Raw genomic sequence first — 27,175 nt, 5'->3', positions numbered from 1 at the left:
TACAATCAAAAAATAGCAAAGTTATAGCAATTGAAAATAGTGTTTCATTCTCTTTAAAATATAACAAAACTAGCAATCTGGCAACTCTGGAAAATTAAGTTTTAGAATTTTGAATTTATCTCCTATCAGATCATATTAAATTTATTGAAATCGGTTAAGTAGTTTCTAAGTTATAGCGTTTTGAAAATTTGTCTGTTTTTCCCTCATTTTTTCACTTGCAGAAAAACAATGTACCCAGATAATAGATGGCGCTGACACCATGTAGTAACAGGGTTGCCAATTTTTAGGAAATTGGGTAAATTAAGGGATTTTTAAAATTGCTATAACTCTGAAAATACTTAATCGATTTGCTTGAAACTGGTAGCAATCGCTAGCTTATAATTTACTCTAGTTAACTATAAAGTAGTGATTGCAGTGACAGGGTTGCCAGCCTTTAGAAAATTAAATAAATTGAGGTATTTTTGAAATGGCTATAACTTTCAAAATACTTAACCGATTGTTTTGAAAATTGTTGCAATCGCTAGGGTATGAATTTCTCTATCTGTTTAGTATAAAAATTATTTAACCAGAGTTGCCAATGTGTACACAATTGTGGTATTTTAGTAACTATCTTTGAAAGTCTATAACTTTGTAAGTACTTAAGTATTATGAATGAAATTAGAGTCAAATGAAAGGTGTGGATTTAAGTTACAAACTGTATTTATAAAACAGCGTTGCCAGACTACATATTATTGAAAATTAACCTTTTTCTTACTTACTTTTTAACTTTTTACACTTTTTATAATTTGTCATGTATAAAAGAAAACAATTAAGGTTTTTTTTAATATTTACACTAACCAACAAAAATAATTTATTTACATACGCAAAACAATTCTAATATACATTAATAATAAATAACAAACAATAAAATAACTTCAATTAAATACTGTTTTAAAGCAAAGTTCTTTAATAAAGAACTGAATAATTATTTTAAATCAAAAATAAAACTTAAACATTTGTTATATTTAACTAATTACAGAATTGACTATATTTCCACAGCTGATTCTCTACCCTCATACTCTACATATTCAAATCTCTCATGGAGAGGTTTCACTCTCAACGCCACTCCCTCTTGACAGCATACCACCAAGTGCTGCGTGTCCAAAGTAAATTCATATTTATGCAATAGCTGCGCCAATATCAAACGCATTTGTAGCTGGGCAAAATGTAGACCCAGACAGTTGCGAGGTCCTTCTCCGAAACCCAGCCAAAGGCAAGATTGTCGTCGTTTATTGTCCTGAGCGGAGAAACGGTCGGGATTGAAGGAATGTGGTTGGGTATAGAGAGCTGGATCATTGTGTATGGCATGGGTGGGTACAATGACGTACATGTCTTTGCGTATCAGATATTGAGGATGATCGGTACACTGATAGTCGTTGAGGGCACGACGCATAATGTAGGGGATGACCGGATGAAGGCGTAGGGTTTCTGAAAAGAGATAAAAAACAGATGTAAAGGTTATTTTCGATTTGTAAAGGAGGTATTTTTGAAGATTTTATATAACTTGAGATATATATATTGTACATTATATTTTATAAATGAAGAGTTATTCATTCATTCTGTGACTAAATCTTCCCCCTTACCCGATATAATTTGTCCCATAAACTTTAAGGAATGTATGCATTCATAATTAAAACGTTCATCATTTTCCTCATAAGCCTTCAAAACCTCTTCTCTCACCCTCTGCTGCATAACAGGATCTCTGGCCAATTCATATAAAGCATAAGTTAAAGTTTTCGTAGTGGGCTCTAGGCCCGCACGTAAAAATGTAAATGCATGAGCCGCCAACTCATCCACTAAATGATCTCTTAATTCTTTGGGATCTGCATGTACTTCCGTTTCGTGGGTGCTCATTTCTTGGTTCATAATATTAATGAGTAATTGTAAATAGTCATCTTTATAGTCACCACATTTATCGCGATGGTTAATGACATCATTGAGTAAAGATAGGAAATAAGTTTGTACCTTTTTCTTGGTGGTAGAGAATTTTAAAGAACGAAATAGATTGGGATAACGCTGCATGATGGTGGTTAGGAAGGTGCCATGTTTGTGGGTGTGCAAGGCAAATTGGGTCATGGCATCAAATTCATCTAGAGGATATTTCTGCTGCATGGCTTGTGTCAAGCCAAATACCATTTTGGCTATATTGCCCAAAACAAAACGATGCATTAAAGGTTGCACATCCAAGACTACTTCTCTTTGTCCACAACGCTGACCCTCTTCTTGCATTTTTAGCTCAAACAATAAGAGCGTTTTTTCACACTCTTCGCGTATGCTCTCGTGAAAAGCTTTCATATAAGCTTTTTGAAAAACTGGCTCTAATTTCAAACGCATCTCTTTCCAATGCTCTCCACTCAAACTATACAAGTCCGCCGATAGGGGATCATTTTTCATATTATGATAACAACCACGATCATTAAAGTTGGAAAAGTTCTTTACCAATATCTGCTGCATTAACTCTTGATCCAATACCAAAACACGCGGTTCCAGCAAATGATAGAAACCACAATAGGGTCCAGTGCCCTTGAATCTTTTGTAGAGTTTTTGAAAATACTCATGCTGTTCCATCAACTGTTTACAGGTGCCATATTTACTCAAGGTCTTAATAATATCCACTAAAGGTTTGGGATGATCATGAGGCACTCCCAGGAAATGCCAATAATCGCGTATATACTTTAGGCCAATACCGCACAGGGTAATCAAAAGAAAGATGATTAAACCCAATATTAAAAAAATTATCCACATTTTAAACTCTGTTTCATCTGTTATTTGTATTTAAACACTATTTTCCATTTACGTTTAGACAATTTTCATTTTATTTGTTTAATTATTCAAGTTTAATTGTTGTTTTTTTTTAATTGTTATTTAGTGGCGAATTAAATAAAAAAACATTTTGTATAATTTCTATGTTCGTTCGTACGATTACACTTATTTTACTTAACTGCTCTATAAACTCTGAGTAGAGTGAACTCATCGCGGTTGTAGTTAATTTTTAAAACTTTTTTAATAGAATTTTTGCTTTTTTGGTTATCAATTGCTTTTGCAGCGATATTTGAGAGTTTTTTTGTTGTGTGTTGTTTTATTATGGACGTTATCAATCCATAAAAAGCGTTTCATTAACTCTTTTTTTATTTTTCCACTTTTTTTTTGGACAATACGAGTGTAAGAGGGTAGTTCGGATATAGAACTAATAAGTAAATAAATAAACAAACAAATAAATATTGACTTCGTCATCTCTCAGATACTATTGTTATATTCAGGTGTATGTATGTAAGTCAGTGTGTTATTTTGGGGAGTACTTTAACACTGAGAGAAATGAATTACTTGTATAATAATTATTTATAATTTTCGAGTAATAAGTTAATCCAGAGAGTCGTAGATAGAGAGGGAGAATATAACTGAGAAATTTAAGTTGGATTTGATATTCCTCTCACTTTAATTGGGATTACTAAGAGCAGTTGATGTTAATATGTGGTTTGCATAGAACAAGGTATAAAGTTCTTAATAAGATCTTAAGTAGTTACATATGTACTCTACTAGAAATGAAGGTAAATAATAGACTAGTCAACAGTCTAGCATATTCTATTGTCTAGTATATAGTTTAGTCTATAGTCGAGTCTGTAGTCTAGTCTATAGTCTAGTCTATAGTCTAGTCTATAGTTTAGTCTATAGTCTAGTCTATAGTCTAGTCTATAGTCTAGTCTATAGTCTAGTATATAGGTTAGTCTATAGTCTAGTCTATAGTCTAGTCTATAGTTTAGTCTATAGTCTAGTCTACAGTCTAGTCTATAGTCTAGTCTATAGTCTAGTCTATAGTCTAGTCTATAGTCTAGTCTATAGTCTAGTCTATAGTTTAGTCTATAGTCTAGTCTATAGTTTAGTCTATAGTCTAGTCTATAGTCTAGTCTATAGTCTAGTCTATAGTCTAGTCTATAGTCTAGTCTATAGTCTAGTCTATAGTCTAGTCTAGTCTATAGTCTAGTCTATAGTCTAGTCTATAGTCTAGTCTATAGTCTAGTCTATAGTCTAGTCTATAGTCTAGTCTATAGTCTAGTCTAGTCTAGTCTAGTCTAGTCTATTGTCTAGTCTAGTCTAGTCTAGTCTATTGTCTAGTCTATAGTCTAGTCTAGTCTATAGTCTAGTCTAGCCTATAGTCTAGTCTAGTCTATAGTCTAGTCTAGTCTATAGTCTAGTCTAGTCTATAGTCTAGTCTAGTCTATAGTCTAGTCTAGTCTAGTCTATAGTCTAGTCTAGTCTAGTCTATAGTCTAGTCTATAGTCTAGTCTATAGTCTAGTCTAGTCTATAGTCTAGTCTATAGTCTAGTCTATAGTCTAGTCTATAGTCTAGTCTAGTCTATAGTCTAGTCTATAGTCTAGTCTATAGTCTAGTCTATAGTCTAGTCTAGTCTAGTCTATAGTCTAGTCTATAGTCTAGTCTATAGTCTAGTCTATAGTCTAGTCTATAGTCTAGTCTATAGTCTAGTCTATAGTCTAGTCTATAGTCTAGTCTATAGTCTAGTCTATAGTCTAGTCTATAGTCTAGTCTATAGTCTAGTCTATAGTCTAGTCTATAGTCTAGTCTATAGTCTAGTCTATAGTCTAGTCTATAGTCTAGTCTATAGTCTAGTCTATAGTCTAGTCTATAGTCTAGTCTATAGTCTAGTCTATAGTCTAGTCTATAGTCTAGTCTATAGTCTAGTCTATAGTCTAGTCTATAGTCTAGTCTATAGTCTAGTCTATAGTCTAGTCTATAGTCTAGTCTATAGTCTAGTCTATAGTCTAGTCTATAGTCTAGTCTATAGTCTAGTCTATAGTCTAGTCTATAGTCTAGTCTATAGTCTAGTCTATAGTCTAGTCTATAGTCTAGTCTATAGTCTAGTCTATAGTCTAGTCTATAGTCTAGTCTATAGTCTAGTCTATAGTCTAGTCTATAGTCTAGTCTATAGTCTAGTCTATAGTCTAGTCTATAGTCTAGTCTAGTCTAGTCTAGTCTAGTCTAGTCTAGTCTAGTCTAGTCTAGTCTAGTCTAGTCTAGTCTATAGTCTAGTCTAGTCTAGTCTATAGTCTAGTCTATAGTCTAGTCTATAGTCTAGTCTTTAGTCTAGTCTATAGTCTAGTCTATAGTCTAGTCTATAGTCTAGTCTATAGTCTAGTCTATAGTCTAGTCTATAGTCTAGTCTATAGTCTAGTCTATAGTCTAGTCTATAGTCTAGTCTATAGTCTGGTCTATAGTCTAGCCTATAGTCTAGTCTATAGTCTAGTCTATAGTCTAGTCTATAGTCTGGTCTATAGTCTAGTCTATAATCTAGTCTATAGTCTAGTCTATAGTCTAGTCTATAGTCTAGTCTATAGTCTAGTCTAGTCCATAGTCTAGTATATAGTCTAGTCTAGTCTATAGTCTAGTCTAGTCCATAATCTAGTATATAGTCTAGTCTATAGTCTAGTCTAGTCCATAGTCTAGTATATAGTCTAGTCTATAGTCTAGTCTATAGTCTAGTCTATAGTCTAGTGTATAGTCTAGTCTATGGTCTAGTCCGTAGTCTAGTCTATATATGTATGTATAGTCTGTTCTATAGTCTAAAGTTGTCTACCCATAGTTTAATTATAGTCCAGCCAATCAGACTGTTCGTTATACCCTTGAACCGTGGTTACAGAGGCAAAAGCTATCACAAAAATTTTGCACATTTTCTTCTGCCTTCAACTTGGAAAGAGGAATATAAAGAGTGCCACAGAAAATGTATTCACCAACAAAGAAGAGAGGACTGCTGAGGTTTCTTTGTGCATTTGAAACTGAAAGTCATTAAATACATGCAATAAATTCAAGCAGTGGTCGACACCAACATCTAGCAGGAACCGAACGATACAATTTGAAAATGTGTTTAGGTTGTCATACACCTTTTACCCCCTTTTTCATAAACAACATTTTATTTTATAAAAGGCTTATAAAACAAAATTTCCATACGAAATTTGATTTATAAATCGTTTATAAAATGAAATTGCGTTTATGAATTAGATGGTTAAGGTTTTAGTTAAATTTCATATTTTGTACAAAGTTAGTGCAGTTTATTCTCTTTGAGCCTACCACTGATGCAAATTCATTTACAGACATAAGAGTAATTCCTCTTTCAATAATGCATACCCACAATTTGTATGTTATCTATATGGAAAACATCTTAAGCGAATTGTTCCAAATAACTAGATTAGTATTATACACAACTTTAGACTATACACAACTTCAGAGCCATCAGTATGAAAATATTTTTCGCAATTTTAATTCTTTTAATCACAGTTATCTATATGTGGTTAAGAAATAAACACAATTACTGGAAAAGACAAAAAGTGGAAACTGCCAGTTTTAAAACTTTCTATGGAAAAAATCGTAAACATGTTGCCTTTATCATACAAGACATCTATAAGAGAATGAAAGTGAATAATAAAGCGTACATAGGGGTATATAATTTTATAACACCAGCTTTAATAGTCAAAGATCTTGATTTGATTAAGGCGATATTAATAACGGACTTTGAAACATTTCCCGATAGAGGTTTCTATTCAAATCCCCATCATGATCCTTTGTCTACAAATCTGGTACGTTTAAGTGGTGATATGTGGAAGAAAATGCGACAAAAACTAACACCCACTTTTACTTCAGGCAAAATGAAGATGATGTTTCCCACTGTGTCTGCTATTGGCGAGCGTTTTATAGAGACAATAAATGATCAGTTAGAGAATCACGAGGCGGTAGTAGAAATGCGAGATCTATGTGCCCGTTTTACCACCGATGTTATAGGCAGTGTGGCCTTTGGTTTAGAGTGCAACAGTTTAAAAGATCCCCTAACAGAGTTTCGTATTAAGGGCGATAAGGCGTTCTATACTATACATCCTCTCATGGATGCTTTGGCTTCTTCATATCCCAAATTTTTCCATAAATTGGGCTTTAAAGTTTTTACCCAAGAACTAATTGAGTTTTATTCACAAATTGTTCGTCAAAATGTGGAAATGCGGGAGAAAGATCAAATAAAACGTAATGATTTTCTTGATATTTTAATTGAGTTGAAGAATAAGAAAGAGGATTCAGACGATTTCTGTTTGCAAATGGAGGATGTCATCGCTCAGGCTTATGTATTTTTCATAGGAGGTTTTGAGACCAGTTCTAGTACCATGTCATTTGCTCTTTATGAAATGGCTTTGAATCCTGATGTTCAGCAAAAGGCAAGAGAGAATGTTAGCCAAGTGTTGGAAAAATTCGAGGGTGAATATAGTTATGAAAGTTTAAATGAAATGAACTACATTAAACAGGTAGTACAAGGTAAGTTCATTATTATTAGAAACAAGTCAAACTTTTATTGAAAATATTCTTCTTTCAGAAACCCTGCGTAAACATCCTGTGGCCCCCACAGGCCGACGAGTGTGTCGCTCCACATACACCTTAGATGGACCAAAAGCTATAACTATACAACCTGGTGTGCAAATTATTATACCTGTTTATGCCATACATCATGATCCAGATTATTATCCAGATCCAGAAAGGTTTCAACCTGAAAGATTTGCCACTTCTTTACGGGATCAGATACATTCAATGGCTTATTTACCATTTGGTGCCGGACCACGCACTTGTATTGCTGAACGTTTTGGCATGATGCAAGCAATGATTGGAGTGGCTTTATTGTTAAAGAATTTTAAGTTTTCAATTTGCCCGAGGACCCCAAAGGAATTGGATTTTGATGCTCTTAATGTAAGGGTGTTTAATGTTAAGAGTGGTATCTACTTAAAAGTGGAAAGGGTATGAAAGGTATTTAAAAAGTAACCAATTATAAAATTAAATATTCAAAATTTTCACAACCCATTATTTTGCAGTTATTTGGAATGAGAACCAAAACATAAACATTTGACATTTCAAATGTTAAACAATCTGTGAGATTTTTAAATACTTGGCGGAATTAAAAACTGAAAAATGGTAATCCTAATATTTGCTCATAAAAAGCTTTTTTGTATTTGCAAAATTTTTCAATTCTTATTCTCAAAGTTTATTTTGTTTTTTAAAGTAAATAAAGAGTAAAAACTTAAAACAACTAAGAGAGTAAATGAGTAAGTCCAAATAATTACACCCTATAAACTGTTAATCAGGCAATACTATATACTTGACAATAGGCTAGACTGTAGCCTAGGCCATAGAGTAGAATATAGACTAAACCATAGACTAGAATATATATTAGATTATTGACTGGACTATAGACTAAATTATAGACTAGACAATAGACTACACTTTATACTAGACTATAGACTAGACTATAGACTATACTATAAACTAGACTATAGACTAGACTATAGACTAGACTATAGACTAGACTATAGACTAGACTATAGACTAGACTATAGATTAGACTCTAGACTAGACTATAGACTAGACTATAGACTAGACTATAGACTAGACTCTAGACTAGACTATAGACTAGACTATAGACTAGACTATAGACTAGACTATAGACTAGACTATAGACTAGACTACAGACTAGACTATAGACTAGACTATAGACTAGACTATAGACTAGACTATAGACTAGACTATAGACTAGACTATAGACTAGACTTTAGACTAGACTAGACTATAGACTAGACTATAGACTAGAATATAGACTAGACTATAGACTAGACTATAGACTAGACTATAGACTAGACTATAGACTAGACTATAGACTAGACTATAGACTAGACTATAGACTAGACTATAGACTAGACTATAGACTAGACTATAGACTAGACTATAGACTAGACTAAGACTAGACTATAGACTAGACTATAGACTAGACTATAGACTAGACTATAGACTAGACTATAGACTAGACTATAGACTAGACTATAGACTAGACTATAGACTAGACTATAGACTAGACTATAGACTAGACTATAGACTAGACTATAGACTAGACTATAGACTAGACTATAGACTAGACTATAGACTAGACTATAGACTAGACTATAGACTAGTCTATAGACTAGACTAGGCTATAGACTAGACTATAGACTAGTCTATAGACTAGACTAGGCTATAGACTAGACTATAGACTAGTCTATAGACTAGACTAGGCTATAGACTAGACTATAGACTAGACTATAGACTAGACTATAGACTAGACTATAGACTAGACTATAGACTAGACTATAGACTAGACTATAGACTAGACTATAGACTAGACTATAGACTAGACTATAGACTAGACTATAGACTAGACTGTAAACTAGACTGTATACTAGACTGTAGACTAGAATGTAGACTAGACTATATACCAGACCATTGACTAGACTTTAGACATGTCAGGTTAAAGTGGTAGTTTGCTGCGCAAACAGTCAAGTACATTCGCAGGGTCTCCTCTTAGACTGTTTATTACGAAGGGAAGGGGTCTGACAATTCTGTGTGGTTTCAAAATAAAGACATTTATGTACAATGTGAATCATTTTTGTATTTACCCATTAGTTATTCTTGAACTTTATAGTTGTATTTTGACTGTACTTGCTTACTGTGTAAATGCAGAATTGAGTGGTTCGCAACAGGTTTGCTTAAATGTTGGGCTAGTGCCTTTATGAATCTATAACTTGAAAAAGTACTTAAAACAAAGAAGAATTTACTATGAAAGTGTGAATAAGAAGAAAACATTTAAAGAAAATTATAACTATTTATTTGTTTTATTAACACATTGTTATTAAAACCCCAATAGTTACTAGAGATGATCCCTTAAATAGCAAAAAAGTACTAAAAGTACCAGGCTATTTTTCCCTGTTCCACAATATCTAACAGCTTTTTCTGAGAATAATGACTAGCAAAATACTAAAGTGTACAGAGAATAAATGCAACTTTACGATTTTTGCATTTATATTTCAAACGAAAGCATTTGCACGCGTTTCAATTTGAATTCTTATCAGCAGTTGCATTTCAATAGTGGTCGAAGACTCTGCAAAAGTTAAATTAAAAAACTATAAATAAAGATTTCATTGATTTTAATTAAAATGTTAATAGTAATAGCTTTAATTGCGATTATATATATTTGGTTAAGAGAACATTATTCATATTGGGAGAAACGTAATGTGCCTCACGAAAAACCAGCATATTTTTACGGTAACATGAAGGGTATAGGACGAGAATATCATTGGAAAGATATACATCAACGTATTTATAATAAGTTTAAAAATGTGACCCCAGTGGCCGGTTTTTATACATTTTTTACAAGAGCTGCCACGGTTTACGATTTGGATTTGATTAAACTTATACTGATTAAAGATTTTCCTAGTTTCAGTGCGAAAAATTTGTTTCATAATGAACGTGATGATCCTTTAACGGGAAATCTATTCTTTTTGGATGGTGAAAAGTGGCGAGTATTGAGACATAAGTTATCCCCGGTTTTCACCACAGGCAAAATGAAATTTATGTTTCCCACGGTGGTTAAAGTGGGAGAGAAATTACCTTCAGCCTGTGAGAAATTTTTAGAAGAATGTGAAGGCATAGTGGAGGCCAAAGATTTGTGTGCCCGCTATACTACCGATGTTATAGGCACTTGTGCTTTTGGTATTGAATGCAATAGTTTAGAAGATCCTCAAGCGGAATTTAGAAAAATGGGAAGATTAATGTTTGAGAAACCACGCCACAAGGGTTTAATGCAGTCATTTATGTTTACCAATCCCGCTTTGTCCAGGAAATTGAGAATGAAAAATTTTCGTGATGATGTTAGTGATTTCTTTATGAAGGTGGTTAAAGAGACTGTGGACTATAGACAAAAGAATCATGTCAAACGTAATGATTTTTTGGATATGTTAATAGAAATGAAAAAGCAACGTGATGATTTAACAGAATCGGGGCAAAAAGTAGATGAAAATGATTTGGCAAGTGGTTTGAATATAGAACAGTTGGCTGCCCAGGTTGTGGTATTCTATATAGCCGGTTTTGATACCTCTTCCACCACCATGTCTTTTTGTTTATATGAACTGGCTCTTAACCAGGAGGTGCAAAATAAATTAAGGAAAGAAATTTTGGATGTTTTGGCCCAACATGATAATCAAATAACCTATGAGAGTCTCAAGGAAATGAAATACTTAGATATGGTGGTATCAGGTAAAATTTTGCAATAAACCTGCATTTTTAATTCTATTAACTTAATGATTTTATCCTTTTAGAAACTTTGCGCAAATATTCGGTTGTTCCTCATTTAGTGCGCACCTGCACGAAAGATTTTCCAGTACCCAATAGCAATATAGTATTGGAAAAAGGTTTACGCATTATTATACCTTTGGATAGCATACAAAATGATCCTGATTATTTTCCAGAACCAGAGAAATTCAAACCAGAACGTTTCCTTCCCGACGAGGTACAAAAGGGACATCCTTGTGCTTATATACCTTTTGCCGATGGTCCACGAATTTGTATTGGTATGCGTTTTGGTAAAATGCAAATACAAATTGGTTTGGTGTCGCTCTTGACAAAATTTCGTTTCGATAAATGTGAAAGAACACAGATACCCATACGTATTTCTAAGTTAAATTTTCTAATTGGCTCCGAAAGTGGCATACACTTAAAAGTAGAAAAGTTATAAATGGAGTTATAAAAACCCCCGTCGAAAGCATTATGTCATAAATATTTCATGAACAAATATTTAATTTTTGGAAATTCATTTAATTTTTAATGTATTGTAAATTATAGAAATGCATGTTGAATACTGATCATTTAAAGCTTTAAGTACTTATTATTCTGAATAAAAATAAAAAAACGTATTTTATTTTCAGAAGACTTTGTTTATTATATGTATATAAAAAAGTAACAAGTTGTCACCTATTAACTGATAATGTTTTTCCAATATGAGATAATGATGTTTTCCAGTATGAAATCATGGATCTCCTTAAATTTTCACACTGTTTGGCATCATTATACTGTTTGAAAAATTGTTAGTTAAGAGGTGTTAACCTATGATCATCGTTTTCTTTGTTATTAATGAAAAAAACAAAAAAGCTTTTCAAATATAATAGTGCAACGCACAGAAAAAATTTCATAAAAAATCGATTTGAACTACATAGTACCAAACTGATCTAGAACTGAACTAGAACTAGAACTGAACTAGAACTGAACTAGAACTGAACTAGAACTGAACTAGAACTGAACTAGAACTGAACTAGAACTGAACTAGAACTAGAACTGAACTAGAACTGAACTAGAACTGAACTAGAACTGAACTAGAACTGAACTAGAACTGAACTAGAACTGAACTAGAACTGAACTAGAACTGAACTAGAACTGAACTAGAACTGAACTAGAACTGAACTAGAACTGAACTAGAACTGAACTAGAACTGAACTAAATGAACTAGAACTGAACTAAACTGAACTAGAACTGAACTAGAACTGAACTAGAACTGAACTAGAACTGAACTAGAACTGAACTAGAACTGAACTAGAACTGAACTAGAACTGAACTAGAACTGAACTAGAACTGAACTAGAACTGAACTAGAACTGAACTAGAACTGAACTAGAACTGAACTAGAACTGAACTAGAACTGAACTAGAACTGAACTAGAACTGAACTAGAACTGAACTAGAACTGAACTAGAACTGAACTAGAACTGAACTAGAACTGAACTAGAACTGAACTAGAACTGAACTAAACTGAACTAGAACTGAACTAGAACTGAACTAGAACTGAACTAGAACTGAACTAGAACTGAACTAGAACTGAACTAGAACTGAACTAGAACTGAACTAGAACTGAACTAGAACTGAACTAGAACTGAACTAAAACTGAACTAAACTGAACTAGAACTGAACTAGAACTGAACTAGAACTGAACTAGAACTGAACTAGAACTGAACTAGAACTGAACTAGAACTGAACTAGAACTGAACTAGAAAACTAGAACTGAACTAGAACTGAACTAGAACTGAACTAGAACTGAACTAGAACTGAACTAGAACTGAACTAGAACTGAACTAGAACTGAACTAGAACTGAACTAGAACTGAACTAGAACTGAACTAGAACTGAACTAGAACTGAACTAGAACTGAACTAGAACTGAACTAGAACTGAACTAGAACTGAACTAGAACTGAACTAGAACTGAACTAGAACTGAACTAGAACTGAACTAGAACTGAACTAGAACTGAACTAGAACTGAACTAGAACTGAACTAGAACTGAACTAGAACTGAACTAGAACTGAACTAGAACTGAACTAGAACTGAACTAGAACTGAACTAGAACTGAACTAGAACTGAACTAGAATTGAACTAGAACTGGACTACAACTGAACTAGACCGGTATTAGCATGTATTTCAATAGGGTAAGATCGGCTGGATCTAAAATTGCTGATCTGTGAGTTGGACTATTATTTTAAAAAGCTTTTTTCATTAAAAACTAATCAAATAAATCAATGCTATTAATGGTTGTATGTTTTTACCTATTAATATAAATTTTTTCGAAAATGTGATAAAAATGTAAAGTGAGAGAAAGAGAGAGTCTCATGACAAACCATTATAGTATAGTAAGAAAACATAGTCAGTTAGGCAGTGTCAACTTAGATATAAGTTAAAAGTACTTATCTGGAAATAAAATGCATTTTATTTCATTAATCAGCATAAATAGACCTACATATATACAAATTTAACAACAATTAATAACAAATTAATAAATACGTTTTTTTTTCTAATTAAATTTTCGTAAATAGTTAAATGAAAACTCTTTGTTAATGAAATATTTCTGATAACAAGTCTTAGTAAAACATGCACTTATCAGTTGTGAAGGTTTTAAAAACCCATTTATAACTTTTCCACCTTTAAGTGTATGCCACTTTCGGTGCCAATTAGAAAATTTAACTTAGAAAAGTGTAACGGTATTTGTGTACGTTCACATTTATCAAAACGAAATTTTGTCAAGAGGGACACTAAACCAATTTGGGCTTGCATTTTACCAAAACGCATACCAATACAATTGCGTGGACCATCGCCGAAAGGCATATAAGCGCAGGGATGTCTATTTTGTACTTCTTCGGGTAGGAAACGTTCTGGTTTGAATTTCTCCGGTTCTGGATAGTAATCAGGATCATTGTGTATACTATCTAAGGGTATAATAACCCGTAGACCCTTTTGTAATACTAAATCGGTATTGGGTATTTGGAAATCCTTAACACATTTTCGCACTAAATGTGGAGTAACCGAGTATTTGCGTAAAGTTTCTAAAAAATTAAGAAAAAACCTTGATTAAGTATATGTTTAAATTTGAATTTTTCTTAAAATTTACCTGCTATTACCATATCTAAGTACTTCATTTCCTTAATACTTTCATAGGTTATTTGATTATCATGTTGGGCCAATACTTCCAAAATTTCTTTCCTTAATTTATCTTGTACTTCCTGATTGAGAGCCAGTTCATATAAACAGAAAGACATGGTGGTGGAGGAAGTATCGAAACCGGCTAAAAAGAATACCATAGCCTGGGCGGCCAATTGTTCTATGTTCAAACCACTTGTCAAATCATTTTCATCCACTTTTTGTCCCGATTCGATTAAATCATCACGCTGCCTTTTCATTTCTATTAACATATCCAAAAAATCATTACGTTTGACATGATTCTTTTGTCTATAGTCCACAGTCTCTTTGACCACCTTCATAAAGAAATCACTGACATCATCACGAAATGTTTTCATTCTCAGTTTTCTAGCCAGTGCGGGATTAGTAAACATAAATGCCTGTATGACACCCTTATGGCGTGGTTTCTCGAATATATATCTACCCATTTGTCTAAATTCCGCTTGAGGATCTATTAAGCTATTGCATTCAATACCAAAAGCACAAGTACCTATAACATCGGTGGTATAGCGGGCACACAAATCTTTGGCCTCTACTAAGCCCTCATATACCTCTATAAATTTCTCACAGGCTGAGGGTAATTTCTCTCCCACTTTAACCACCGTGGGAAACATAAACCTCATTTTTCCAGTAGTGAAAACCGGGGATAGTTTATGTCTCAACACCCGCCACTTTTCACCATCCAAAAATAGCAGATTGCCCGTTAAAGGATCATCACGTTCATTGTGAAACAAATTTCTTTCGCTAAAGTTTTGGAAATCTTTGATCATTATTTGTTTAATCAAATCCAAATCTAAAATAAAGGCAGCTCTTGTAAGAAATGTATAAAAACCGGCCACGGGAGTAACTCCTTTAAATTTCTTATAAATACGTTGATTTATATCTTTCCAGTGGTATTCCCTTCCTATGCCTCGCATATTACCTACAAAATATGTGGGTTTTTCGTGAGGAACATGGCGTTTCTCCCAATATGAATAATGTTCTTTTAACCAAAAAAATATTATAACGCATAAAGCTATGAATATTAACATTTTAACAAAAATTGTTAAAATACTTCTATAACTTTTATTTAATTATCTTTTGTACAGTCTACGACCACTATTGAAATGCAACTAACTGTTCATACCTATTTTACTCGAAATTTGGATAAACATTTTTAGTTTTTTTTTAATAAATAAACATTTTTGAAATATTCTCTTTACTCTTTAATATTATATGTTAGTCATTGCTCTCAGAAAACAAATTGTAAGATATTGTAGAGCAGGAAAAAATGGACTGGAAATTAAAGCACTTTTGGTACTTTTTTGACGATACCGGAGAAAATTTAACTTTATTAAAAAAATCAATTCAAAGTAAAATTTTAGTTTGTGTGAAATTTTTAAATTTAACAAAAAATTTAATTTTTAGCAAAAAAAAAAAAAAAAAATTTTTGTGAGAAATTAAATTTTTAGTAAAAAATTGAATTTCTAGTGAAAATTTGAATTTTTAGTGAATAATAGAATTTTTAATAAAAAATTAAATTTTTAATAAAAAATCAAATTTTTAATGAAAAATTGAATTTTTAGTGAAAAAACTTAATTTTTAGTGAAAAAACTTAATTTTAGTAAAAAATTCAATTTTTAGTCAAAAATTAAATTTTTATGAAATATTTAATTTTTAGCACGATATTAAATTTTTAGGAAAACTTTAATTTGAATAAAATATTTCAGTTTTAGAAGAGTTCTATCTAGTTCAGTTCTAGTTCAGTTCTAGTTCAGTTCTAGTTCAGTTCTAGTTCAGTTCTAGTTCAGTTCTAGTTCAGTTCTAGTTCAGTTCTAGTTCAGTTCTAGTTCAGTTCTAGTTCAGTTCTAGTTCAGTTCTAGTTCAGTTCTAGTTTAGTTCTAGTTCAGTTCTAGTTCTAATATAAAATTGTTTCCAAACTTAAAAAAATGTCCCAGATTAAAAAGATATACATATTTATTACAAAAAATATTACTTACTAAGATTAATTACGTACAAAACTAAATTCTAGGAGCTTATAACTTTTCTACTTATCACAGATCTTTTCAACATTTAAAACTACTTCCTGTATAGGAGTCATTAAAGGCAATTGCACATTCAAGTCTATAGGTATAGGAGTCTTATCACAAACTGTGAATTTATAATCTTTTAATACTGATACTAAACCCACATAGGTCTGCATTTTACCAAATCTTAAACCAATACAATTTCTTGGGCCAGCACCAAAAGGCAGCCAACTCATGGGATGACGAGCGGCCACCTCTTCAGCATCGAAACGTTCTGGACGAAATTGCTGAGGTTCGGGATATATTTCGGGATCATGATGTATAGCATCTATGGGTATAATGGCGAGAGTATCTTTGGGTATAATATAACCGGGAATTTTGGTATCATAATCTATTTTAGCCTTACGCTGTAGGAAAGGGAATACTGCATATTTGCGCAAAGTTTCTGAAAATTTAAAATTATTACAAATTGATTTTATAAGGAAATTTTTAAATTTAAATACCTTGCACCACCTGATGTAAATATTGCATTTCTTTAAGACTTTCATAAGTCAATTGTTGATTGTTTTTCTCTAAAACTTGTAAAATTTCCTTTCTTAATTTATCCTGTACTCTTGGTTGCAACGACATTTCGTATAGGGCATAAGTCATGGTAGTGGCCGAGGTTTCAAAACCCGCCAAAAAGAAGGCAAATGCATTGGCCGTAATCTCATTCATATTCAAACGTTTATCTTTGTCTTCCGAATTTTTCATTTCTATTAATAAATCTATAAAATCATTACGTTTTATGTGATTTTTCTCACGGTAATCCATGGTATCTTTAACAATTCTAAAATAAAAATCATGTGTATCATCTAGTAGCTCCTTCATTCTTAATGTTTTAGATACTTGAGGCAAGAGTTGCATAAATAAATGCACCACTCGGCTATGACGGAAATTGGTAAAAATATTTCTATTCATAACACGAAATTCTGCCTCGGGATTTTTTAAGCTATTGCAGTCTAGACCGAAAGCACAGGTGCCTATAACATCGGTGGTATAGCGGGCCATTAGTTCCTTAACATCGATTTGAGGTCCAGCTTTTAACATTTCTTCTAAGGTGTGATTACATTCTTGTCCTATTTTGGCCACTATGGGAAACATTAGCTTCATTTTTCCCGAAGTAAAAGTGGGTGATAATTTATTTCTCATTTTACGCCATTCGACTGCCTCCACATTGAATAGATGAGCCGTCAACGGATCATCTTTACCATTATAATACATGCCACGTTCCTCGAAAAGATTAAAATCTTTAATAAGCACTTTTTTGGCCAAATCCAAATCGAAAATGATTACAGCCGGTTTCATCAAGAGAAAGAAACCGCAAAATGGCCCAGTGCTTTTAAATTCCTGATACGCTTTACTAAAGGCCTCTCGTATATGACGCTTTTGGAGTACACATTGTAAATTGCCGAAAAGAAAGGTCGGTTCCCGATGAGGAATACCTCTCCGACGCCAAAATTGCAGATGAAATCTTAGTAATCCATACAGTAAAGTTAAAATGATGATAAAGCCATAGATAGTAAACGATATTGCTAAACTTTCCATTTCTTAGTAGAACTTATTGGTTTAAGGTTGTTATTAAAACTAATTGCTTAGACGAACAAATGTTTCTATATTTATGCATATTTCATGTTAACCATAATAGTTTGTTAATAATAAAGCTTTTTTTTGGTTTGTTATCTAAAAAATTGCCAAAAATACTTTAAGGCGTACGCCCTGTTTATAGGGTCCAATATTATTCCAAACCCCATACGTCTACTATTTTGGTATTTATGTTATTAAGCTTGTTAAAATGGTCCACATTTTATAACTATATAATTGTTTACTTTCTTATCTAAATTTTTATAGTCGTACTTTTCGATATTTCTAATATGTTTCCCGGACAAATGCACTTAACTCATCCAGTAAAACCTCAATGTTGGCCAATTTGTCCAAGTTCAATAATAATTGTTTTTCGTTATAAGATAATAGTTTTAAACGTTTGAATAAACTTAATATAAAGCTTTCTATATTTAGTTAAAAGCTTTGAAATGAATAAGCTTTTAAAACCGTTAAAATTAAATATCAAAAAGGGAACTTTCTTTTATGTTCGTTAACAAAGAATTCAGTTTAGTTCTACTTCAGTTTTAGTTCAGTTCTAGTTCAATTCTAGTTCAGTTCTAGTTCAGTTCTAGTTCAGTTCTAGTTCAGTTTTAGTTCAGTTCTAGTTCAGTTCTAGTTCAGTTCTAGTTCAGTTCTAGTTCAGTTCTAGTTCAGTTCTAGTTCAGTTCTAGTTCAGTTCTAGTTCAGTTCTAGTTCAGTTCTAGTTCAGTTCTAGTTCAGTTCTAGTTCAGTTCTAGTTCAGTTCAGTTCTAGTTCAGTTCTAGTTCAGTTCTAGTTCAGTTCTAGTTCAGTTCTAGTTCAGTTCTAGTTCAGTTCTAGTTCAGTTCTAGTTCAGTTCTAGTTCAGTTCTAGTTCAGTTCTAGTTCAGTTCTAGTTCAGTTCTAGTTCAGTTCTAGTTCAGTTCTAGTTCAGTTCTAGTTCAGTTCTAGTTCAGTTCTAGTTCAGTTCTAGTTCAGTTCTAGTTCAGTTCTAGTTCAGTTCTAGTTCAGTTCTAGTTCAGTTCTAGTTCAGTTCTAGTTCAGTTCTAGTTCAGTTCTAGTTCAGTTCTAGTTCAGTTCTAGTTCAGTTCTAGTTCAGTTCTAGTTCAGTTCTAGTTCAGTTCTAGTTCAGTTCTAGTTCAGTTCTAGTTCAGTTCTAGTTCAGTTCTAGTTCAGTTCTAGTTCAGTTCTAGTTCAGTTCTAGTTCAGTTCTAGTTCAGTTCTAGTTCAGTTCTAGTTCAGTTCTAGTTCAGTTCTAGTTCAGTTCTAGTTCAGTTCTAGTTCAGTTCTAGTTCAGTTCTAGTTCAGTTCTAGTTCAGTTCTAGTTCAGTTCTAGTTCAGTTCTAGTTCAGTTCTAGTTCAGTTCTAGTTCAGTTCTAGTTCAGTTCTAGTTCAGTGCTAGTTCTAGTCTATCTATTACTTTACTGAAATTGGAAATCCGACATTTTACAAAAAAATTTAAATTTTTAAGAAAATTATTATTTTTAGAAAATTATTATTTTTAATATAAAATGTTTATATTTTTCTAAAAGTTGAATTTTTCACTAAAAACATGATTTTTCCTAAATACATTATTTTACAAAAAATACGACTTTTTACACCAAAATTATTTTTCACTAAAAGTACAATCTCTTTCTAAAAATTTACTTTTTGAGCTTTCGAGCTTTTGAGCATTTGTTTCGATATTTCGAAATTTTCTCTCTATGTTAAAAAACAGTAGTCTGATAAAAAGCGAAATGAGTAATCAAAACAAAACAAATGACGGCATGTTTAAACGTGAATACATTAGCTAAACAGAAAGAGCAGAACAAAACAAACATAACCAAATCCCTCAGTTCTCAGTTTCTCTTTTAAAACATTTTTCATTGCGTACTTTTAAAACCAAATGCGTGCAATTGTAACTCATTATGATCTCATGGATTTGCTAGTAGATCTCAAAAGTCAAGTAAATGAAGAGGGTAAGAACAATTTCATCTTAAAAAAACAACGATGAGCTAAGCTTTAGATGTACTTCAGTTTTACCGCAGATCTAATTCAGTTCTAGTTAAGGTCTGGATCAGATCTAGTTTTGCTCTGGTTATGTTCCAATGAGATTTTATGTAGATAATTTTGAAAGTTCTGAATAACAAGATATATATAATGTAATATATAATGTAAACCTTTAAACCACCAACTTTATCGATCGCGGGCGAGTTAAGTGGGTTCAAACGTTTTTAAGTTAAACAACAGAGCTGATGCAATAGATATCTATCGGAAAACATAAAATTTTTTAATCGAAAATGTTTTGTTTGCAAACATTTTTTCACAAATTATCTTGATTTTTTGTTTTCAATTAATAAAAGCTCTTTTTTGAGATTAAAGCATTGCTCTCAAAAATAAACAAAAAAATCAAACACATCACCATAAAGAAAAATATTTATTAAAAAAAGCTTCTTTTTGGAACAAAGATCTTATTTAAACAAACTGAAACGCATTTGAAAAGATCAGTTTTATATCAAACAGTGGACGTGACAATTATTCTAAAAAAGCTTTTAAAAATTTAAATAAAGAAAACAAAAAAACAATTAAATTTACTTATTATTTAAAAACAAAAATAAAAAAATGATTTTTGGAATTTTAATTCTCATATTATTAGCCATATTGGCTTACATTTATTATACCTTACGTAAGCGTTACAATTACTGGCAATCGGTGGGCATAGCCTGTGAAAAGCCTACATTTGTACTGGGCAATATAACCGGCACCGGCTCAAGACGTTCTTTTGCCGAAATCTGGCAGACATTTTATGATAAATATAAAAATACAGGACCATTTGCGGGATTTTATTGGTTTTTCAAACCAGCAGCATTTATATTCGATCCCGCACTTTTAAAATTGATTTTAATAAAAGATTTCTCCAAGTTTGTGGATCGTGGTATATTTGTGAATGAGAAAGATGATCCCTTATCGGGTAATCTATTCAATTTGGAGGGTAATAAATGGCGTCATATGCGTACTAAATTATCTCCTACCTTTACCTCGGGCAAAATGAAAATCATGTTTCCCATTATAACCGATATCAGTAAAGAATTTGTAAAGGTTTTCGATAATGCGGTAAAAGAGAGTGAAATATTGGAGGTGGGTGATTTAATGGCTCGTTTTACCACCGATGTTATAGGCACTTGTGCCTTTGGCTTAGAGATAAGCAGTTTAAAAGATCCCAACAATAAATTCCGCATGATGGGACGCAAATCATTGCTAGAACAACGTTATGGCAATATAGGCATAGCTTTTCGCAACAGTTTTCCCCATTTGGCTAGAAAGTTGCATATGAAAGATACTTTGCAAGATGTAGAGGACTTTTTCATGGGTATTGTCAAGGAAACGGTGCGCTATCGGGAAGAAAATAATATTAAACGTAATGATTTTATGAACATGCTGATCGAAATGAAAAATAATAAATTAATGAAATCGGAAACGGGTGAAGAGATGACTAGTCTCTCTATAGAGGAGGTGGCGGCTCAGGCTTTTGTATTTTTGGTGGCTGGTTTTGAGACTTCTTCCACCACCATGGGTTTTGCTCTTTATGAATTGGCTCAACGTCAGGAAATACAGCAAAAAGCTCGAGAAGAGATTATAGAAGTTTTGGAGAAACATAATCAGGAATTTACCTATGAAGCCATGAAGGAAATGGTGTATTTGGAGCAAGTTTTATTAGGTGAGTTCTGGAATTTGTTTTTTTTTAAATATAATAATTACAGTTATCCTTTTTTCCCCCCAGAAACTTTACGTTTACATGCTATAGTACCCATATTGAATCGCTATGCTGAAGAAGACTATCCAGTACCGGGTCATCCTAATTTTGTAATCAAAAAGGGCATGTTAGTGCTAATACCAGCTGCTGCCATTCATCGTGATGAACGTTACTATCCCAATCCTAATGAATTTAATCCCGATAATTTCACGGCCGAAAAAGTGGCTCAACGTGATTCAGTTTTATATATGCCTTTCGGTGATGGTCCTCGCATTTGTATAGGCATGCGTTTTGGTAAAATGCAGGCTTTAGTAGGTCTGGCGGTTCTTTTGAAAAATTTCAAATTTTCGGTATGTGATAAGACGCAAATTCCTCTTAAATATGATAAGAAGAACTTTTTATTAAGTGCTGAGAAGGGGGTGTATTTGAAAGTTACTAAACTTTGAACCAAGATTAAACAATTAACAAAAACAATAACAAAGAGCTAGATTTAAGAAATCATTTTAATTTTTTTTCTACAATGTTTATATTATATTTATATTATTAATTTTATTTTTTTATTATTTTAACATGTTATTATATTAATTTAATACCTATAAACTTTGTATTCATACAAAACCGATAACAATTTTATTGTTAATTTAATAAAACCGGTTTTAGAAAAGAAAACAATTTAAATTTATTATGACGTATGTGTTTTCTACGTTCTTGAATACAAATAAATTTTACTCTCGTATAATGACTTTAACAAATTGTATTTAATTATGGGTCAAGGTTTTTTATATAGACAACTTCTGAATTCTAGTTTGCCAATAATATTTCAAAACATTATAAAGTAGTGTTTACAAAACATTGCCTTAGGTCACGAACATTAATCGGCTTTTTTACAAATACAACACGAAATTTTTAAAACATGTTGCATTACAACTTGTTCTAATCAATAGTCTGCTAAAAGTTGCTCTCATTTAAAGTAAGCTCTTTCTGACTGATATACAATTTAGGTAAGTGATCGGCATCCATAGTTGCTAGTTATTGAGAGTAACTAGCACGAGTGCTTATAACTTTAACAAAACCGCTCATATACATATAAAAACTAGTTTTTAAATAATTTTAACAAGATTTTCCTAAAAAGTCTCTTTGTGCCGGTCACTGCTACAAGTTCTACATATATATAGTTATAAGCTCCCTTATCGATAACGCTAATTTGATAACTGCCTAACTTTAAGAGTGTAGTTAACGATGATAAAACTTTTACCTAACAGACATCACTGAGCAAAACCGTTAATTTGTCCGATTTAAAATTGCGTTTTATCTGTGGAATAGTCTATTTTGGACTGATATATTATTAAGTATATAAACTAGTCTAGGAACCAGTCTATGGACAATTCTCTTAAATCTCTAATCGATGGACTAGTACACTGATTAATCGATGAAATAGTTTATTGACTAGTCTATGGAATAGTCCATGGACTAGTTTATTGACTATTCTATGGACTATATATTCTGTTCTATCAAAATGTCAATAAAATAATCTAGAGACTAGTTCAAACACTAGTGCCTTGAGAATTCTATAAATCATTTTTATTGATTGCTCTATGGATTAGATATTGATAAGTCTATTGTCTAGACGATTCACTGGTCTATGAACTAGTCCCCTGAATAGTCTACGGACTGGTATATTGACAGGCCTATAGAATAGTCAATTAACTAGTACACAGACTAGTCCATGTACTGGTCCATCGACTAATCCATAGACCAGTTTTTTGACTAATCCATGGACTAGTCTATTGAGAATTCTATGGATCATTATATAGATTGGACTACGAACTAGATATTGACTAGTCTATTGACTGGGATATTGACTTGTCTATGGACTAGTCTATTGAATAGTCTATTGACTAGTCTATTCACTAGTCTATTCATTAGTCTATGGACTGGTCTATTGACAGGCCTATAGAATAGTCTAGTGACTAGTTTATTGACTTGTCAATAGACTAGTCTATGGACTAATCTACGGTATAGTCTATGGACTTGTCTATTCACTGGACTATTATATTGACAGGTTTGCGGACTAGTCCATTGACTAGTTTAGTGACTGGTATATCATTGTCTATTAGTTTACGGCAGTGTTGCTCAAACACATACTACCATAGAGTACCATAGTTTTATTTGTGTTGGTAAAGCAGCAGAGAACAGAATTCAATTCAAAATAAAAGTATACTAATAAAATGACTATAAACTATAATGTATATGCTAACTGTCAAATGTTTATTATGGATTTTGACAGCCAGCGTATATCAAAGTCTATATATAAAAAACTAACAACTGTTCTCTCATGTTCTCCTACATTAATTCGGCTTTCTCAAAATTTTGTTGTTGTATTTCTGTGTGTATTTTAAAAACGTCGCGTACAGACCTTGCTTCGACAAGTGCTGATCAGCAACTGATTTGATTTTGTTTTTCAAGTTGAGAGCAAACCCACTGATATTGCTCATTATAAAAAGAAGAAGAATTAAACCTATAGTGTATGTGTATCAACTTAGCGTCAGCAGAATTTTCTTACCCTATCACGCGTGCTATGTAATGGCAATCTTGCGCTCCTCTGGTTTACGGACTAACCTATTCTATAAACTAGTATATTGACTGGTCTATTGAAGAGAACATTTCTCTCTGATCAATTACGATAATATTATCGAAACGAACTTAAGAGAATATCGGAAAAATATGCAAAAATTTCCGTTTCATAGAATTTTATTTTCGCTTTGAACTGGTTAAAATAATACACTTTTCAGGAACATTAAATTACTGTGGTCATACCTCAGCAACTCTGCTCTATATTCACAAAACTGTAGATATCAGAACCACAGAGAGAATTTCAATTGATTAATTTAAAAAGCTTTCTTTTACTATTATTTTTGTTAAAAAAAAAAAAACTAAAACGCTTTTCAAAAGTTTAGTTATTAAGCAAACGGTGCTCGGTTGGGTTGTGCTCAATCAATCGAAAAGTTTAGAAATCGAAAATGATTTTTGAAATTTTAATTCTAATATTATTAGCCATTTTGGCTTATTTCTATAAAGTATTGCGTCAGCGTTATAATTATTGGCAAACGCTGGGTATAGCCTGTGAGGAGCCTACATTTTTACTGGGCAATATAACCGGTATAGGTTCTAAACGTGCTTTCGTTGAGGTATGGCAGCAATTTTATGATAAATATAAAAACACAGGACCATTTGCTGGATTTTATTGGTTTTTCAAACCGGCAGTGTTTGTTTTTGATCCGGCGCTTTTAAAATTGATTTTAATAAAAGATTTCTCGAAATTTGTGGATCGTGGTTTCTATGTAAATGAAGAGGATGATCCCTTGTCGGGTATGCTGTTTAATTTAGAGGGCAATAAATGGCGTCATATGCGTAATAAGCTGTCACCCACCTTTACCTCGGGTAAAATGAAAACCATGTTCCCCATTATTACCAATATCAGTAAAGAATTTGTACAAGTATTTGGTAATGCGGCAAAGGAGAATGACATAATAGAAGTGGGTGATCTAATGGCCCGTTTTACCACCGATGTTATAGGCAGCTGTGCATTTGGTTTGGAAATGAGCAGTTTACGGGATCCCAATAACAAGTTCCGCATGATGGGCCGTAAATCTATAGTAGAACAACGTTATGGTCGTGTAGGCATAGCCTTTCGTAATAGTTTTCCCCAATTAGCTAGGAAGCTACATATGAAGGATACCCTACAAGAGGTGGAGGACTTTTTCATGGGTATTGTTAAGGAAACAGTGCGCTATCGGGAAGAAAATAATGTAAGACGTAATGATTTCATGGACATGTTAATCGATTTGAAAAATAATAAATTAATGAAATCGGAAACCGGAGAAGAGTTGACTAATCTTACTATGGAGGAAATAGCTGCTCAGGCTTTTGTGTTTTTGGTGGCCGGTTTCGAGACATCTTCCACCACCATGGGTTTTGCTCTTTACGAATTGGCTCAACATGAGGATATACAACAAAAGGCCCGAGAAGAAGTAATAACAGTTTTGGAGAAACATAATCAAGAATTTACCTATGAAGCCATGAAGGAAATGGTGTATATGGAACAAATTATAGCAGGTTGGTTATTTCATTTTAAATAAATAATAAAATTTAATATTTTATTTAAATTTTAGAAACTTTACGTTTATACACCGTTTTGCCTTTGATAACCCGTTACGCCTCTGAGGATTACCCAGTACCGGGTCATCCCAAGTTTATTATAAAAAAAGACATGTTAGTGTTAATACCGGCCGGCGCTATACATCGTGATGAACGTTATTATCCTAATCCTAATGTTTTCAATCCCGATAATTTTACTGCCGACAAGGTGGCCCAACGTGATTCCGTTCTACATATGCCTTTTGGTGATGGTCCTCGCAATTGTATTGGTATGCGTTTTGGCAAAATGCAGGCATTAGTGGGTCTAGCGGTACTTTTGAAAAATTTCAAGTTTACAGTGTGTGATAAGACGCAAATACCTATGAAATATGATAAAAATAACTTTTTGTGCAGTTCTGAGGGTGGTATCCATTTAAGAGTTACTAAACTGTAGAAGTTTATAAAATAATAAAAACAACAATAATAATGACAAGCGTTTTCTGCCTTTATCTCAGTTTAAAATTGTGCATTTGATTATACTTTTATTATTTATGTTATCTTGATATAAATGTGTATTAAAGTAATTAAAAATTAATTTTATTTTTCCTCTATGCACCCTACAGGGGTCTAATATCTGATACTTTAAGTGTCCCAATTTTTTTTTATATCAATTGATCAATATACAGATGTTTGAGGATCTAATATCAATAATCTTTATGAAACAATAATTTATCTGAAACAGCTGGTGGTCTAGTCTATGCAAAGTAGTTAGCAACAAAACTTAGTCTGCCAAAACTACGACGACCGATAAGCAGCTCTCTTATCGATAATGAAAATTTGATAATCAGAAAACTTTTAAAACTTTGGATTACTCAATATTTTGAAACTATTTAAAAAGAAAATAATGAAATTTGCACTGAAAGAGGAGTAGTTAGTTAGTTAGTTAGTTAGTTAGTTAGTTAGTTAGTTAGTTAGTTAGTTAGTTAGTAGTTAGTTAGTTAGTTAGTTAGTTAGTTAGTTAGTTAGTTAGTTAGTTAGTTAGTTAGTTAGTTAGTTAGTTAGTTAGTTAGTTAGTTAGTTAGTTAGTTAGTTAGTTAGTTAGTTAGTTAGTTAGTTAGTTAGTTAGTTAGTTAGTTAGTTAGTTAGTTAGTTAGTTAGTTAGTTAGTTAGTTAGTTAGTTAGTTAGTTAGTTAGTTAGTTAGTTAGTTAGTTAGTTAGTTAGTTAGTTAGTTAGTTAGTAGTTAGTTAGTTAGTTAGTTAGTTAGTTAGTTAGTTAGTTAGTTAGTTAGTTAGTTAG

The 27,175-nt window shown here is 32.4% G+C and overlaps 6 protein-coding genes across 6 annotated transcripts; 4 read left to right on the top strand and 2 right to left on the bottom strand.

Annotated features, from left to right (window-relative positions):
• Window positions 1-814: 814 nt before the first annotated feature.
• On the bottom strand, window positions 815-3,226 carry LOC119606140 (probable cytochrome P450 317a1). Its single transcript, XM_037959538.1, has 2 exons — window positions 1,623-3,226; window positions 815-1,467 (listed from the first exon to the last, which is right to left on the bottom strand). Exons 1-2 carry the CDS (start codon window positions 2,782-2,784, stop codon window positions 1,025-1,027), a joined length of 1,605 nt encoding a protein of 534 aa, XP_037815466.1. The 5' UTR covers window positions 2,785-3,226; the 3' UTR covers window positions 815-1,024.
• A 3,032-nt stretch (window positions 3,227-6,258) lies between these two features.
• Window positions 6,259-8,101, top strand: LOC119606149 (cytochrome P450 6a8-like). Its single transcript, XM_037959547.1, has 3 exons — window positions 6,259-7,348; window positions 7,407-7,831; window positions 7,897-8,101. The coding sequence occupies exons 1-2, from the start codon at window positions 6,289-6,291 to the stop codon at window positions 7,826-7,828; spliced, it is 1,482 nt and encodes a 493-aa protein (XP_037815475.1). The 5' UTR covers window positions 6,259-6,288; the 3' UTR covers window positions 7,829-7,831; window positions 7,897-8,101.
• A 1,815-nt stretch (window positions 8,102-9,916) lies between these two features.
• Window positions 9,917-11,813, top strand: LOC119606145 (probable cytochrome P450 6a13). Its single transcript, XM_037959542.1, has 2 exons — window positions 9,917-11,143; window positions 11,206-11,813. Exons 1-2 carry the CDS (start codon window positions 10,045-10,047, stop codon window positions 11,619-11,621), a joined length of 1,515 nt encoding a protein of 504 aa, XP_037815470.1. The 5' UTR covers window positions 9,917-10,044; the 3' UTR covers window positions 11,622-11,813.
• A 1,827-nt stretch (window positions 11,814-13,640) lies between these two features.
• Window positions 13,641-18,000, bottom strand: LOC119606167. The gene is made up of 4 exons (XM_037959567.1): window positions 16,890-18,000; window positions 16,409-16,831; window positions 14,313-15,452; window positions 13,641-14,247 (listed from the first exon to the last, which is right to left on the bottom strand). The coding sequence occupies exons 1-4, from the start codon at window positions 17,971-17,973 to the stop codon at window positions 13,832-13,834; spliced, it is 3,063 nt and encodes a 1,020-aa protein (XP_037815495.1). The 5' UTR covers window positions 17,974-18,000; the 3' UTR covers window positions 13,641-13,831.
• A 2,490-nt stretch (window positions 18,001-20,490) lies between these two features.
• LOC119606146 (cytochrome P450 6a9-like) lies at window positions 20,491-22,493 on the top strand. Its single transcript, XM_037959543.1, has 2 exons — window positions 20,491-21,705; window positions 21,769-22,493. The coding sequence occupies exons 1-2, from the start codon at window positions 20,610-20,612 to the stop codon at window positions 22,185-22,187; spliced, it is 1,515 nt and encodes a 504-aa protein (XP_037815471.1). The 5' UTR covers window positions 20,491-20,609; the 3' UTR covers window positions 22,188-22,493.
• A 2,209-nt stretch (window positions 22,494-24,702) lies between these two features.
• Window positions 24,703-26,372, top strand: LOC119606147 (cytochrome P450 6a9-like). The gene is made up of 2 exons (XM_037959544.1): window positions 24,703-25,857; window positions 25,914-26,372. The coding sequence occupies exons 1-2, from the start codon at window positions 24,762-24,764 to the stop codon at window positions 26,330-26,332; spliced, it is 1,515 nt and encodes a 504-aa protein (XP_037815472.1). The 5' UTR covers window positions 24,703-24,761; the 3' UTR covers window positions 26,333-26,372.
• Window positions 26,373-27,175: the final 803 nt, after the last annotated feature.

Source organism: Lucilia sericata, unplaced genomic scaffold, assembly GCF_015586225.1.
Source record: "Lucilia sericata isolate MDLA Ls3-8-SP2 unplaced genomic scaffold, ASM1558622v1 Contig000555F_arrow, whole genome shotgun sequence".
Classification (NCBI taxonomy): Eukaryota; Metazoa; Arthropoda; class Insecta; order Diptera; family Calliphoridae; genus Lucilia; species Lucilia sericata.
This window is presented reverse-complemented; position numbering and strand designations above follow the sequence as displayed.